The 18120-nt window shown below is 34.3% G+C and overlaps 1 protein-coding gene across 1 annotated transcript in view; it reads right to left on the bottom strand.

The window, feature by feature from the left end:
* Positions 1 to 3105: 3105 nt before the first annotated feature.
* shg (shotgun) overlaps positions 3106 to 18120 on the bottom strand; it is a 139385-nt gene continuing 124370 nt past the window's right edge. Inside the window, exons 4-17 of the mRNA XM_012366889.2 lie at positions 15198 to 15333; positions 14504 to 14742; positions 12997 to 13185; positions 11905 to 12212; positions 11519 to 11789; positions 10813 to 11392; positions 10551 to 10732; positions 9116 to 10472; positions 8811 to 9034; positions 8516 to 8731; positions 8100 to 8439; positions 7870 to 8022; positions 7598 to 7784; positions 3106 to 7176 (exon numbers count right to left, since the gene is read on the bottom strand). Of these exons, the coding sequence (XP_012222312.1) occupies positions 7642 to 7784; positions 7870 to 8022; positions 8100 to 8439; positions 8516 to 8731; positions 8811 to 9034; positions 9116 to 10472; positions 10551 to 10732; positions 10813 to 11392; positions 11519 to 11789; positions 11905 to 12212; positions 12997 to 13185; positions 14504 to 14742; positions 15198 to 15333 (4338 nt within the window). The 3' untranslated portion in view covers positions 3106 to 7176; positions 7598 to 7641. The remainder of the gene's footprint in view (positions 7177 to 7597; positions 7785 to 7869; positions 8023 to 8099; positions 8440 to 8515; positions 8732 to 8810; positions 9035 to 9115; positions 10473 to 10550; positions 10733 to 10812; positions 11393 to 11518; positions 11790 to 11904; positions 12213 to 12996; positions 13186 to 14503; positions 14743 to 15197; positions 15334 to 18120) is intronic.

Raw genomic sequence — 18120 nt, 5'->3', positions numbered from 1 at the left:
AATGCGACGTTTATAATAGATAGATACTTTGCGATAATAAATGTTTTTTTGCAAAAAGATCGGCTGTACGTCGTTCGTCACTTGTTTCAATATTAACTAAAATAAATATGTACAAAGCATGCAACAAGCAGATGGCAATAATCAGTTTCAGATGCTCATGCCTTTTAATAGGAAAATTTTGTCATGATACGATAAGATAAATAAAATAAAACATTAGTATCATGTACATCAGTTCTTAATTAATGACGGTGAAAGGAAAATTAGAAATTATAACATTCTGTGCAGTTATAATGTATTTATTCAAATATCATTGTCTTAGTTTAGGCTCTGGGAATAGTCTGGCACAAATCTGTTTCATAAGAACAATGATGCTGTCCTGATTCATTTGTTCAAGTTTTGACAATCCAAGATCCTCTGCGCTTCGATCTGTAAATATTACAAATCATGAATAACAATATCAATTTTACTTGTACTAATGCACATTTGCTATATTTGTGACAAGCAAATGTCAAAAATCATATTTTTCATGATTTACGTGTTCAACATTTTATCAAAATTAAAAGAATAAAGTTTAAAAATTAACAAGTTAAGTAGTTGAAGTAAAGATTATGCAAGCCATCGAAATATATTGAGTACGAATGAATAAATTCAAATAATCTTTTATTTATATATTTTTTAAATTTTATTTTGATCTCATTGTTAATTCAACATTGTAATAGATCTGAATGATGATCTGCTAATGAGTAACAAATTCCAACAGAGATAGTTGAATTTAGACAAATAACAAAATAAATAGAATATAGTTGATAAAAGAAAAAGTCATAAAATATAATATTATTACGACATAAAAATTATATTATTTTATAAATCTCTTTCAACGCACATAAAATTTTTTTTGAAACGTTGTTTTATGTAAATAAAGTAGAAACTATTTGGATTTTTTCACTTGTATCCTGCGAAAGCTCACACAAGACTGCACTTCGAAATTTCTCTAGAAGTGAAATGAACATCAAGAAATATACGCAACGATATCAATTGTGCTCTATAACAATAAATATTTTGATTAATTTCACACCTTCGTAGTTCATACCTGAATAAATGAATATAATTTTAATAACTGTTCCAGTGACGTGTTTTGCGATAAACAATCCGTGTTACTGGATCTAACCCGCATATCTTGGCTCCTTTTACCCTGACCCCATCCAGTAGAAAAATTTACCTGAGCTTCACCATCCGAAATAAGGATTAAGAAGAGAAATGCTATAGCAAGTAAGCTTATTGGCATTTTACAAAACCTTAAAAAAAGTTTTTTCAATAAATATACATTGTATTATTGTAACAGTGAAAATTATTGTACTTTCTATAAATATATAAGATAAAAATATACCGATTCAGAAATATTACAAAAGCTTGAGCTTATAAAATATTTTTAAATATTGACACAAATATCTGCATCATAGGTGGTATTATTATATCACCTGCGTCGTAATGAATACACGTAGAATGAATAATTAATGATATGATAACACGAGTACGTAATATCTGATGTGTAAAATATGATTAAGTCATTAATTGCATTTCTTTTATCACCATTTTGTATAGCAAATAATTATTTGCATTTATTATGAACAAATTTAATTTTGTAACGAAAAAGAATAAATAGCACTATACCCACAAAAGTTAAAAAAAGGACTCACATGATAACACTTATATAAATAGATGTATAGAATTCAATAATTTTTTCGCGAGACAACGTAACGCCGATGTACGAGAGATTTCACTTATGAGAGATCTAAGATGCGTTTGCTGTTTTTATACATTACTGACCCCTTGTTTCAACGCGCGCACATTACAACATCTCAATAGATTCAATCACTGTCCTAGAGGGATAATGAAAGCTCTGCGCCGGCGTTGAATCTTACGCTTCGCAAGTCATCTGGAGATTGTCTTTCACGTTATTTTAGTACTGAAGTTGAGACTGATTGAGAATCCATAAGTGATATACATCTCGTACAGAGAGTTATACTTAGAGATATAATTACACGTTTTTTATAATTTTGTTGATTCTTTTTTATATTTCTTTACAGTTACGAATTTATTATCTCGATGCCATCGGTTATCTTGCACGCATATATGAGTATACATTTAACAAGTACGGATAATTAGAATTGATTGAAATTGTAAGTGTTTCAATTAAGTATTGAATATTCACCTGCTATGTCAGCAACATCAAGATATAGAATTATACAATTTTAATATAGCAGATCTTCAGACTTTATATACATATATGTGCCATAACTGATGATGTAAAAAATGAATAAAGTAGAATAAAATTTTTTATATAATCTATTTCGAAAAAGTCAACATAAATAAAATTTATTTTATTTCTTGACAAATAAAATTTATTTTTCTTTTAGTAACATGTTTACAATCTTTTACATCGTGCGATTAATTTATACGATTTTATTATAATTATAAAACTAAGATTATATATTTTTTTTGAGTAAAATAAATCAAGTTCAATGTTGCTAATTGCTTAACTGTTCATAAAAAGAATGTCATGGCAAAAATTACTAAGCTATATTTAACTTATTTGCACCTGTGTAAATGAAGAGAAAAATATCTCTAATTGAGTATATTTAACGTTTTGCGTTTAAACTTTACCATAGATAAAAGAAGGGAATTACGTATCGATACAAAATCAAAAAATCTATTTTTTTTTTATACAATAGCATATTTATAAAAATAATATTTTATTTAAAATATTATTTTATACATAATTAACGGTAAGGCAATTTTACGTCCAGAAAAGTAAACTGTGCATTACTTGCGTCATTTGTAACATATATTGCCAAACGAAATTGGTACATGCGACCATGACGCTTAAAGGTTTCCGACTAATTTGCTAACAAGGGACATAGCAGGATGCGAAGCCTCACCGATTACTTCACCAATCAGTGATATTACATATCTAACACGCTATATTAAATTCTCATGACGAGGTATCGTAGTACTATTGTAGTTGAAATATTATATTTCTTGAATTATTTGTGACGACTGTGTATGATATGGACGAAATAATTAAAAATAAAAAAACAAAGCATATATATTCGAATTTCACTTTATTTCTACAAAAAAGAAATTACACAATTTTCTCGAGCTAAAGGTGGATCGAAGATAAAGGATAATGGTGCGCTCATATGCGTTGCCGTCGATTATCACATATTAAATGGTTCGCAATAGTTCTTATTTTTTCTAGATAATGTACAAGCCTGTGTACGCGCGCGCATTTTCTTCATGCGAGATATATATATATAATATATATATATTTTTTAAGATATATATATAATATATATATCTTCAGATCTAATGTTTATGTTTTTTACAGTATGTTATATTATTAAAGTGCATAATACATCAAGACCCAATCAAGATATAATTATTTAGATCGCGCGTCAAAGAATCCATGATCTTTGTCTATCACTTAAAGGCAGTGTTGAGTAAACATTTATCAACAGCATTTACAAACTCTTTATATTTTATGATCTATTACGATAAAAGTAAAAGTAATGATTTGATTGTTTTTGTGAATAATAATAGAAATGACAATTATAGGCATATGAAAGTGATGAAAAATAATGATTCGTGTTAACTTTTTACAGTGTTATGAAGTGAAGCAATGATTATATAAATTTTGTTAATATGGGCAAGTATTCGAAGATATTTTAAAAGGTTAATTAAATATTAAAAACTTATCTTTGCAGAAAATAATAAAATTCTCATGTTTTTGTATACATGTAATTAGCTAATCATTAACAAAATAATAAAGAAAACTCGAGCAATATCACCGTTAGTTAATTTGACTCAACTGACGAATTTTAATCTATTACAGTTATTTTTATACATTAATCCTATAGATTAATCTTTACCTTTAATTTTATCATACAAACTTTATATTGAAGTAACATTTTTTTCACAATGTTTGACAAATATTGCCTCAGTGAAAGAAAAAAGTAAAGGATAAATTGCGACAATGCATAAAAATTAAATTTTAATACAAATATAGATATAATAATTCATGTTTCTCTAGAAATGACTAAATTATGAGTCTGTTACATTTTATCCATCTTTTGCTGTAATCGTTGTTCAATGGCAAGCGCCTAAGTAGCTCATACATATTTCTAGAGGAACGTCCAACATCCACTTCCCAACTCTTGAGATCACGTCCGCTTAAGTTGTATTTCTTATCATGTATGTCATATATGCGTTGAATTTTACGATATGTATTAAGACTGCACGGTACGTTGAGTAATTTTTAAGAACCAATTAACGAAAAGAACATGATGACATTGATGTTTTTTTTTAGTATCTCTTGATCTAGTTATGGCAGTTTATAGCGATTACACATAAAATATGCAATAGCAAGAGTCAATTTTATATTTTATGTACATGAACATGATTTAACAGTTATTTATTATACATAGTTTTGCAGAATGTGCGAATTATTAAAAATTTACTAAATATAATTATACAAAATTCGTCAATATAATTGTGAATTTCTTAATGAATTCCTAATTAATATTAAAATATTCGTTCTGTTATGTGCTCATGATCATGTTACATGCAAGTATCAAAACATATTTAATAAATAATTCCACTTCCATTAAATTTTTTATAAATCGTTGATTTATAAAAACAAACGGTAAAGCTTAAAGAACACGAATAACCGAGGAGCATTTGTTCCAGAGTACAGCTCAACGTAACCACTTGCAGACAATACATATACCATCGTGCCTTTACAAAAAACTTAAAAGTAAGAGCATCCATGTGTATATACATAAATACTTATCAAACGCATGAAGATATAGTGAAAATGATGACGAGTTAGTATTATGAAATAGTGGTTGATTGATGAAAGACACTGACAAATAGTTCCATGATGAGGCTACAGTTCATCATCCCAGAATTATTTGTAAGTCGCGATACGTAGAGATTTTATGAGCCGTCTGATAGGAATTATCCGTCAGGGAAAAAGATAAACGTCCAAAGCGCGCTATGGCACTCGATCTCCATGCGTCGGTACTCTGCTTTGTCTACATTCGATCGCATTGTTTGTTTGGAATACTCGGATTTGCTGCTTATAAAATCTTAGTGGCAGAACAACGTTACGGACAAATTTGCAGTGAGAACAATGTTTTCAATTCTCGCAAAAAATATATACATACAAAAGGTATATATGTATGTGTGTATATACTTGCGTTTGAAATTTATATCGAATATAACAATACGTACGTAATATTCGTATGCGTACGTACGTGTTTATCTGATAATACAGATAATATCGATACGCATATATCATGTACACTTTTGTTCTCACTCACGCATATGTAATTATTAAAATACTATATAAATTAAATTAAAGTAGAGTAATGCTACCTATATTTTCCCTTTTATTCTTTTATTCGCACTACCCTCTTTTTATTTTCATAACAAGAGTTATCGGTGTCCTTTTATAATTATTTCATTGATCGCTTTGACATTAGTTATCATTTTTCTTTCACGTATATGTATATATATATATGTGTGTATAAAGTACATGTACACACACACACACATATATGTATATATATATATATACATACATATATGTGTGTGTGTACATGTATTTTATATACACACATATATATATACATATATATGTATGTGTATGTATACATATATATATGCATATTTATTTATTTATATAATGTACGTATAAAAAATAGTTCCGAAACCTTGTAACTTGATGATTGCCAAACTCAAGAATACAAATCAGCAATCATATTTTTATTGTAAATTGTTAGTTACAAAAACTGCAATATATTATTCACGCTTTATTAAATAGCATGCAGTTTCATTACAAAACTACAGCTTTCTTTGCTACTTGGAATGCACGTAATGTTAAGAAACAACACACAGACGAATGGCGATCTCTTGAATCTGGCAGTCAACGTGCGATTTTACGAAGTTACTTAAGTTTCTTTAAACGGCGAGTTCTAAAGTCAGTCACATAGCATTTCGTCGCTATTACGCAATGTTAAAAAAATATTAACAAAATAGACAATAGCTCTTTCTCTCTGATATGATGAATAAACAATTAAAAAATATGCTTAATACTTCGTCAACTTTATCGGCTATAGCAATTTTCTTTCTCATTTATATAATGGAAAAACTTATATATTATTATCAATGAACTGTATATTTTATATCTGCATGCATAATGCTTCCATTTAAAAAATTTTTAAAACAAAAAGTTCGAAATAAAAAGAGAGAGAGAAAAAAAACAGATTTGTATCAACTTATGCGAGTTCTCTGTCTTTTATTTTGAAAATCTTAACAAATCTCGAGAATATCTCCGTACATCATTTACTGTTAATCAACAATAATGATTCAGTCATCGAACAGGACGTAGTCGACGAAGCATTAAATTATTTACATAATACAACATTTATATTGCAGAATCTATTTTGATACTTTTAACTCATACGGCATTGTTTATTATAAATGTCAAATTGCAATACGTCACAATTATATTCAAATAATTACATCCAAAATGAAAAAAAAAACCGTGCATGAAAATGTCGATTGTCCAACAACTCGTCGAAATACATACAACGAGAACACGATAATCGAGAACTTTTAATGTTCATATCCGCGCAACGTACAGTGAACGCACTATTTTCTCTCGCCCCACTTATACACATATATCACTTCTAGTGTAAAATTATAACATAAAGCGCTAAGTTTTATCGACACGATATAAAAATTCATTTTAAGGATCAATATGAGATACGTGTCACTTTCGCGAGCAAACGGAATTTATATTGCGTCTATATAGTCACTCACGATAAAGTTTATTCCGTTTGCCAATAAATCACGCTTGTAATTACACGTCGCATTGATAGGATGGCGTATTAAACGCTCTTCATCTCTTCGTCTGATGAACTACTGAAGCGATGAATGAGACCACGATTGCCGCTTAAGTACAGTAAAGCCTCCTTTCTTTCCCATTATTGGAACTTAAGGCTGTAGAAACGCGTAGATCTGCGTGATGCAAATCCTGCGGCATGTATGTCCTGTCCTTATGGTTACGTGGATCACACGAGCTAGAGCGAATCTGCAAGCTACGTGCGTCTTCTAATAACAAAACAACGATCGTTTATATGAGAATTTTGATATGCTACATTAAAAAAAAAACAACAATTTCACAACTATTTTTTCCGAAACGTATCCTCTATTTTTTTTTAGTTAGAAATAAATCGTTATCGTTGACTGTCCAAAAAAAAGAACATACGCAAAAGTTTGTGATGTTTATTAATAAAAAAAATATGAATTACAATAAAAAAAAGTATTTTAAATTTGGTAGTTTTTTATCACTATTTATATAATAAAAAAATATTGAAACGTGCGAGTGGCTAAGTACGTATAACTTTTAATATACTGAAACAAAAGAGCGGGAAGGCTCCTGCTGGACCGCGAAATATGATAAATTATGCAAATAAATAATCCAAATAATTAATTATTAATATATATTACTATATTAATAATTAATAATTACCTGCGTTAAAATTTTATATCTACGGAGTTATCAGCTAAGAAAACTCAACACCAACTTTCACTCTCTCGTTCACCGACTCCGTCACTTTCTTCGTCACTTGGGTCTTCTCCATACATATCTGCCAACTTTCTGAATCTTGGCCCAAAATTCGACAGATAATTGAACTTTAGATCTCCATCGTCAGTACCTGAATAAAAAAGTCCGATTGAGAAATCAAGATGCATCGATATTTATTTATTTTATTTATGTCTTCTGATATTTAATATACTAACAGGATGCTAACGACGATAAATCGCCTTCCGAATTGCCCTCTCCCTCGTAAGCGTAGTGCCTTACATCATCGAATGGATTTGTATCGGGATCTTTGTCGCAGCTTTCTTTCTTACCATCTAGGAAACCACAAATGTCTGGAACTTCATCGGCTCCTTTAAAAAATTTTGTCGTTTAGTTTTTATATACGAAAATCTATGTAAATAATATTTTTACAAAGATTTGTTGCTACCTCGACCCTGCAGGCCAACCGGAGCTATCTTCGAATCGATAGGTGGTGCATCGTAAATAGCCCTCAACACATTTAAGTCGTATCCTGTATCAACCTCACCGCCTCCTTCATCCTCGTAATTAATAATATTTTCCCTAATGTCATCCATATCCTTATACAAATCGTCCGTTTTCCTTCTATGAACAACTACCGCCACGAGTAATATTAACAATATTAGCACGCATACTAATATGGCTACTATGAAGTTCGTATCAATGCCGAATGAGATGGCTTTCGCCATGCCGTGATTGCAACCGGGATCTGCATTTCTAGATAGCGATGGCATACCCAAATTGTACGTCTAAAATGAATCAAAGAAAATAATTAAGTCTCTTTAACTTCAATTTTTCTATTCGATTTTTTTGTCATTAACTTACGTTTCCATTGAATGTCATGTTGCGTATACAGCCGACAAATCCTTTACTAGTTGGTTTATGATCCCAGCCTAAATGTGACGACAAGTGCGCTAAATTGCTCAATGTACCACCGATTTGCATCGGGCCGTTAACATTTAAAAATTCATTGGTTCCTTGCGGTGCGGTGAGACTCATGCAAGCGGATATGGTGCACTTATCGACCTGCATCTCTATAGACTGGAAAAAACAAGCATAATAAGATAGTTACATTTCGATTCTGAATAAGGCAATACGCGAATATAACGAGAATTCTTACAGTTTTCTTCCAAAAAACGTCTATTCTGTGACTCTTGCCGTCTGTTAATTTGATTTGTTTCTGATCTAATCTTACAGTTCCCGTTCCATAATCGATATATAACACAGCAAAGCCTTGCTGAAGTTCTAAAGCCATAAAATCTTGAATTCCAAGTTTAGGATTGTAATTTATAGGACCGAAATAAAATACTAGCCCATTGTCCACGTATGGCGTTATTTCCAACCCTGCAATAATTATTTACATAAATAAAAATACAAACAAACAATGGAGAAATGACAAATATAGACAAGTCTTAAGTCGCCTACCCAAATGTGACTCGTCACAAGCTTGACCGGGCGACGGCATAATAGCCCAGCCGTCTCCGTGAAAACCGATACCCAATAGTTCGCATCTCGGTCCTTCTAAACCAGGCGGACATTCGCATCGTTCTCCAAGAGGTGTACCACCGTTCAAACAGACGATAGGTTCCGCTACGGTGCAGGTACACTGCGGATCTATAACCGCTCTAACACTGACAAACGAGCTGGTATTGGTATAAACGGGATATGGAACAGTACTGGTATTCAAGAAATTACGGCACGAATTGTTACAATGAATCTTCTCGAATAGACACTCGTCAATGTTCACCATTAGAATATCCGCCTTTATCGCTTTTTCGATTTCCTTCGAATGTTGCGCTAAAATGGTATTTAGCTTCTCGGGAGCGTAATACGGACTGCCGTGTGCCGAAAATCGGACATCGAGCAAACTTTTATTGTTGTAATGAGGTGAATAAAGCACAGTGAACACATCGATATTTTCGACCGATGTGTTTAGCATGGAAGCAAATTTCTCTTGGAATATTTCCTTCTTACTAATGCCAGACTCATCGGGTTCTACGAACTGTTCCGCAGTTATTCCATAAAATCGCACGGAACCGGATTTCTCCACAGCCTCTTCTGGAAGTTCCTTAACGGTGACGTTCACGTACGCGTATACCTGATGCGAATCGATAAGATAGGCTTTTTCAGTAACGATAAACTTCAATGCGAAGGTGCCATTTGATGTGCCCGACAGTAAAGTGATCATGCCGTTACTAGCATTTAGATAAAATTCATTATGATAAACATGAGGAGCCCAGTCGAAAGATTTATCTGGCAGGTCCCAATCATCCGGATCATTAACATAAACGCGTCCAATTTCTGTATTAGGAGCTTCTCCTTTGTAATTGTAAACGAATATAGAACTCGAACCCTCCTGCATGGCATTGTCATTTTCGTCGCCAATAATCACAGTGAGTGTTGAAGTACCAGTCATTGGTGGCATGCCGCTATCCGTAATCGCTATCGGTATATCGTAGCTTTTCTGCTCTTCCCGATCAAATTTTACTCGCGCATGGAGATTCATTTCGCGGATCTCGAACTTGGATAGAATTTCATCATCCGCGCTATCGTCAATTCGGAATTTGAATGGTGGTCCATTTTTCTCAGAATCGTAATCTCGTGCCTTCAGCTCGGTTATCTTAGTTACTTTGTTAGGATCCTTGTTTTCACCCCAAATAACGGGGTAAGGCATATCGAGAAATGGTGCGTTGTCATTTATATCATGGAGAGTGATGTTAACCATTACCAAACTTTGTAAAGCGGTGGTCGACCCGTCTTCGTCTCTTGCCATTACGATAATCTGCAAAGAGAGCGATGAGAGATGAAGAAAAGAAGTCAATTTTTAAAAATATTAGCGTGATAAATACAATTGACTTACAGTCCACATTGAATAACCATTCGGCGGATCGCGATCTAATGGCTTCTTCAACTTCATACAACCAGATTTGTCGATCATTATAAAAGGTAGTTGATCGTCTTTAACGATAAAGTAGGAGATATGCTGGTCGGCACTCCTATCTTCGATATCCGGATCGTAAGCGTTCACAGTGGTGATACAGCCTAAACAAACAATAATGATAAATTTGTTATATTGATTTCTTCAAGTTATCATTTGAAGATGATTAAAATTAACATCTTACCATCTACTAATGTTTCTTCATCTATTTCCGGATTTTTCTCGAACTGTCCGAAAAGTGGAGGATTGTCGTTAACATTTTCGATAAAAATCTCAACTTGCGCCGTATCGTTGTACACACCGTCGTACGCTAATACAGTCAAATTATATTTGGTGATCTTTTCATAATCCAACGAATTTTTCACGCGAATCTTTCCCGTTGTGCCTTCGATGTAGAAACTATCTTCGCTGTTCCCCGATATGATTCTGTACGTGACAGGACTTGCTGTATCGGCATCCATGGCCTTGACTTCAGTCACGGGCGCATTAATATTTGCGTTCTCATAAATCGAATTATGGGTGTACACCTTTCGAGTGAAGTTAGGTGCATTGTCATTCTTATCGGCAATTTCGATTCGGAACACCTGTTGCCCTTTATTGTGTTCGCCAGTTTTGAACAAAGCACTCGGAGAATTATCCGTTGCTATTACTTTGACGTTGTATGTGTCCTCCTTCTCTCTATCGAACGTCACTAATGTCGTAATATTGCCAGTTCGGGAATCGATTTTGAAGAGGTCCTTAAAGTTATCCAACTCGTAGCTGACCTTTTGAACAATCAAGTGGAGATATTGTGTTATTACAGTAGGATATAGTAAAACTTTGACGCACAATCGCAAAAAGATAAAAGATGCTCTTAAAACGGAAAACATCATTTACATTGATTTCAATACCTGATTATTGGCGGACGTTCCATCAGCGTCGATTGCTCGCACCTGCATCACAGGAACTCCTGGGTCTTCGTTCTCTAACACGCTTCCTTTTTTAATATCACGGAAGACTGGAATGTTGTCATTTACATCGAGAACTTCGATATCGACTACCGTTTCGGCGGCCAACTGATACTTATTTTGTACTCGTACTATTAACGAATACTGGGTGTTACTTTCGTAATCCAGGGTGTGAGAGAGCTTGATATCCGCTGTGTCCTTGTTGGATTCCAATCTAATAAGTACAAAACAAAAATATTCACATAAAATTCAGTCGTGTCACAATTTTGAACACGTTTCACTTTGCTTTGAGAAAACAACAACAAGCAATAAGTACAATTCACAGCTACCTGAAAGTGTTCCCCTTGTTGGTCTGTTCCGTTCTACCAGGAACAAGCTCAAAGAGTAGATACGAATTGTCTGAATTAGTTGAGTTGTCAATGTTGGAAACTGCTTTTAAACTGATAATGCTGGCATCAAAATCGTTGAAATTCTCCTTCAGTTTAATTGGCTCCATTGACCTCGGTATAAAAGCTGGCGCTTTCTTATGCGATTCAACAACCCGTATGTCAAGATCAATGACACTGAATTGGGGTTTTGGATATTCGCCAAGATCATTAGCGGTGGCCGTCATACTGAATTTATAATCTGGACTCCGCTACACAAATCCATAATAATCATAATATAATAAATTATATAAATTTATGTATTATATCAATAGGAAATAAGATTTTATGGCATAAAAATAAATAAAATGTACATTTTATTTATTCTTTATTTATACTTTCAAATTTTATATCATACTATTCGCTAAATCTAGAACTTTACTCCGATGCATTGAAATCTTATATTCTGGAATTCTAAATTATTCCTTTGTTTAAAATATAAGATTTCAATGGCCTGCCAAATGATATCATAAAACATAAAAATGAATAAAAGGTACATTTTGTTCATTTTTATGTCTTAGAATCTTATATCATTTAATAGTCTTAAAACTTTAGAATGTACATTTTCTTTAATGCAATGCATTTTAAATTTTATATTAATTAGTTGTTTTTCTTTTTATATTATATTTAATATTTTTAAATGCGTGCATATAGCACACACAATGTTGTGTTTTAGTTTTAATAAATCAAGTAACAAATTTTATCTGATAATGACAACTTTTTTTACAAATAATGTTACTCCGGGCGTTATACGCGTAAAATGTTAAATATTTAGTAAAAATATTATTTTAAAAGCACACATTTATACAACAAAATTGGTCAACGAAACAATATAGAAATTCAAACAATACTAAAAAAAAAGACAGCGTTTATTATAACTGTTTAAATTATTGTGAAAATATTACAAATTCTACTTTCGAGGGAACATAAATAATAGTAGCATTAAGTATTATTCATAGGCGCTCTCCTGTTAACATCATCCTCCATGTTACTTACGTCTATAACTTTGTTGAGGAATATGACACCGGTCTCGTGGTCGATCCGAAAGTATACACCATCATCCTGTCTCTTAGGTGACAGCTTATATCGTACGACGGAATTGTTGCCATCGTCGATATCGGTTGCGGAAACTCTCATGACTTCGCGGCCGATGGGTAAATCTTGCGGCACAGATTCCGTATATGCCTGCATAACAAGCCGAAATGCATTAAATGGGAAACGACTATGACACAATATGCGCAACATGATCTTCAAAATGCACTCAGCGTGATGCATTCCATGCAATTTTCACATTAATCGTGCTCACAGTGCGTTATCATACCTAAAATATCACATACATGCATAATTTCTTTTAACACGAGAGAAAAGAATGTGGGATGCATTTCGTCATATTTAATATGGCAAACAGTTTGCCACAGTTATTGTTAGTCAGCGAATAATATGTTTTTCATGTTGATGCAAATTTTTATCTTGTGTTTAAATTCAGACGATTAAATCAAAAAATATTTTTTATTCAGTAAAAATTAAATACTCTTTCTACTTAAGATTATAAAATATACAAGTTCTACGTAAAACAACAAAATTATACATTTATCTTTCTCATTTACATCGAGCAACATTTACACCGCACAAATTCGAAACCAACCTTCCACACATATCCACGGAAGACCTGGGATCGAAATAAAACAAAAAGAAATCCAAGCAGAGTTTGTTAGTAGGATAGTAACGATATTTGTTAGTTTTGTTAGTATTTGTTAGTAATAGATAGTAACGATATGTTAGTCTATGAAAAAAAAATGTAATCTGCAGGAGAACCAATTCACGATCTATGGCTTTAGCTCATTGATTATGCGTGCAACATGTGGAGAATAAAATTAAATATATATTAAATATACATCAATACAATGGACTCAATTAATTCTGTCCATCTTTTTCCGCAAACGTGTGAAATTTTTAAAAATATTTTATTTCAGAATTTCTTATAGATAATAATATATATGTAGATAATACGTATAGAGTATACGTATTATGTGCTCAAATCCAGTTTTTATTTCAGAATTATTCTTGCCAATTAATGCTGCCAAATAAAAATAATTATTTACAAAAAAAATCAATTCTTTATTCTGATGGTAATATAAAAAAAGATATCGGTCTGATAATATATATATATATATATATATAAATGGAGCATACGTATCATAAACTTAAATTCTTTTTTTATTTCAAAACAATTTTTGTCAAATAATACTGTCAATCTTTTAAAAAAGAAATTATTATTCCGATAACATCATAAAAAAAGTAAGATATTGACCTGTTAGGTAAATCTTTTTCTAGTACAAACCAATTGTGACTGTTATACCCGCGTAATTGCGGCATATGCATAATGTAAACGTATATTCGTATCGCATGCATCCGGATTTATTCGTGGATGTGAACCGTAAAGAGTCGATCAATTTATTCGATCTGTTAACGAGTTCGTAACTTGGAACGATTAGCGACATACCACTTTATCGAAGACGGGCGAATTGTCGTTGACATCTTCGATAGTGACCTTAAATGTGCACACGTCATCCAGCTGCGGCCTTCCATTGTCGGTCGCGAGTACCGTGAGGTAAGCCTCTTTCTCTCTGGCGGGCTCGTCCCTATCGAGCATCTGAGTCGTCCTGATGAGACCTGTCTTATTATTGATCTCGAATTTCAGCTTCTCGTCGGGAGCAGTCACGAAACTGTACGTAATGGTACCTGAAAATTCACGAGTGTACAATCATCCGATAATCGGATTAACGACTTATGTTCTTGTTACTTCGACATATATTACGCTGTTTGAAAATAGTACATATTTATGCTTAACCAACCAATAGTACGGCAAGATATTTTCGCCCGCTTAATTCGATCTATTTCCGACTAAAACGATATTCGATGTTCCTATTATATCATACCGTTACATTACTTTTCCCGATAAATCATTAGAAACGTATACAGCATACACGCGCGTGTTGACACATAATTAAAAATAAGCTCAAACGAAAAGCACGTTCCTCGAACTTCTTCCGCTCGTCCTGATTCGCGGTCGTGAAACTTTGAGAATCGTGAAAATAATTTGCGCATTTTTTTTTTTTCACCGCGCGCACAATTCACCGCCGACGCTTTGCTGTGTGACGCGGTATATTTGATGATGTCGCGTTACGCTACAGTACCTCCTTCGTCCTCAGGATCTCTATCTTCGGCTTGCACCTGGATCACCACTGTGCCAGCCGGTTCCTCCTCCTTTACCACGGGCGCATAATTCGAGCAGTTGGAGAACAGCGGCTTGTGGTTGTGATTTCCATTGGACTGAAAGCACAAGAGAAACGGACGGCTATTAGCGCGAATGTTAGTCGGCTGCGAGGCTCGACTCTCTCCCCCGAAAGATGTCCGGGGGATTAATCGGTAAACTTGGCGCCGCGCGCGCGCGGGCGAGACTTTAGAGTACAAGGCGCTCGATAAATCAAAGCGCTCCTCATAAACCAAGCGCCATTAATCACGGCGCGGACTCCAGCGGTCTATTATGTCGCGTTTTCTCATAAAAGATCCAACAGCTCGCGAGAGGGGTGGAAATACAAGGAGAAAGAGGAAGAGAGATGGAGGGCGAAAGAAGGGGCGTGGAAAAAACGGGGCGCCGTACCTGCCACAGGCACTTTGTAATAATCATGCATGTTGGCGATCTAGAACATGTGGCAAGGTTAGTGAAGTTCCACGGCTTTGCACAACGTTACGCGGTCTGTTGCATCTTGCGGTAAGAGCTATATTCTCATAAATTATGACCGCAACTACCCTCGTAAGTCCGGTGTGTTACCATTTCATCGCGATTAGGATCGATCCAGTGGCGTTTAACGTATGTAATATACAATCGACCGATGTCGCGTTTAACTTTCAAACTGCCAAGATATGATACGCATCGAATAATAATAATGCCGATAACAACGTGTGCGAAGCGCACGATCGGTTTAAAAATTTATAATCTTACAAACAAAACTCATTTTAGATGAATTCCCGCGCAGTTGCTTCTCTCAATGATGATATCGGAAGTTGAAAGCTTCCGAATCCTTTGAGTGAAGAGCACATATGTACGAAGATCGCTGCGGCCACGGGGCGTATGTATATACATTGTCTGAGAAATGTTCGTTGCGACTGCGAAGCCATCAAGTGATGCAAATCACGCACGCCAAACAATACATGTAATCCTAATTTATAAACTTGCCGCGCGACAATTTCGCGCCTTGCGAAACTGGCGTATCGAAAGGGTTAATTTGATTCTCGCGATTAAGCGACGATACTCGCGCAAACCACTCATTCAAGATAACAATTTTGGATGGAATCTAGAATTCTTGTCAGAAGTGATCTCAACTTTCAAATGCAACTTGTTTTTCGCCGCGACTTTTTCGCGCAAAGATATTGACAGTTGTATCGACCCGTGTCGACTGGTGTTGCATCTCGAATGGTATCGTTGAAGTAGCCACGCATTCCACATAGGTCGGCGACCTGCAAAACCGCGACCTCACTACTACTGATCAGCTGACCGTAGGCTGATCGTAGTATCGTAGTTATGTAACATTACGCAACGCGTACACGTGCGTCGCGTTTATTTTCGAAGAACGCGCGTCGGATTTTTAAAATGTTACAAGCACGGCGAAAAATTGACACGCGACAAAAATTGCTCCTCTCAATGCTCCGAGTTTCGCGCGACACTCCGGTGTATTAGAAAATTTCTATTTTAAATTTGATTGCAAATTATGTAGATTATCTAAAACGGGTTTGATAGATATATTTAGCATATTGATGTTTTGTTTTTTTTTCACCGTTTTTTCATCCATGGATTTCGATAAGCGAACTTATTCGTTTATCGCGCGAAAGTGTGGGTGAACGCTTATAATAACGCCTGAGTCTCTCTCCCTAGACGCGTTCACGACTAGGCCGTTATCTGCAATGTAATTAAATGGTCACGGCATTAATATTCATTACTATTTTCTGTCTCACGGGATAACGATACTCCCGGGTAAACAACGTTCGGTAAGAAATATAATCCGCGTGTGCTGTGTGTTTGTTCGCGCAGCGAGGCACGCCTCGGTGTCTAGCGAACCCCTCTTTCTCTCATCAGATCGTTTAGAATTTGGTGCAGTACTCTGCCTGCTTCGTGCGCTACCTCGATATAACACCGGCGCGGCACGGCGCGCTCGCTCTCGTACTTTCCAGTCTCATTAACGATAAACAAGTTAGCCGCGTTTTAGCATATTAACCCCGTTATGCTATTCGCGGTTGATTCGTGCAGACTTATCCGAGAAGAAAGAACTCGTCGATTGGAATTGATAATTGCTTTCGAGCATCGACCGACTGTTAAAGAGGAAAAAAGCTCTCGAACGAGAATGAAAAAGTAAATTAGCGCAAACGTGCTAGCTAAATCGCTATTTCGGTAGAGAGATAGCGAGACACAAATGTGTCGTTGCATTAATTAAATTTCCGATGTTCTATTTAGCTATGATATTTTAGTGAATTCACAGCAGTAAATCGCTGAGATAACTGACATCTTTGTATTATAATATTTGAACAAACTGTCCCTTTTCGCCCAAGATATTTGCGCCGAATTCCAAGACGATACGCACACAGCACGGTCACGAGATTCTCGACTGTTAACTAATATTAAAAGCGAAAGAGCTCTTGTTACACGCGATTATTCGCGAAATCCTTATGCTACGACCAATATGAACAAAGGATTAACGAGCTTGACCGCGATTATCACTTTCGATTCGGATGGATTTAGGAAGCAAGAAAAGCGACGAAATTTAATTCCTTAAAAAAGGCCAAGCATTAAACATTACTCTCTATTAATGTAATATTTACAAGGAAATTGTGTTTCGTAATACGGTAAAAAAAAAGAGTGCACCGGCAGTGAGCTTTTATTATTCTTTAAGTACTTTGTGTTTGATCTTTTCTTAAGAAAAATTTAATCAGAGTTAAGTTACAGCGAGAGGACATTTTATATTGAAAGCTGAAAGATTGTAACCAATTAAGCTTCTATAAATAAGTAATGAAGCGTGTCATTTTTTTCAGTAAATGAATTTTATCGTGATAGAAAATTAATCT

Source organism: Linepithema humile, chromosome 4 (assembly GCF_040581485.1).
Source record: "Linepithema humile isolate Giens D197 chromosome 4, Lhum_UNIL_v1.0, whole genome shotgun sequence".
Lineage (NCBI taxonomy): Eukaryota > Metazoa > Arthropoda > Insecta > Hymenoptera > Formicidae > Linepithema > Linepithema humile.
Note: the sequence above shows the minus strand (reverse complement) of the source record. Positions and strands in the feature narration are given on the sequence as shown.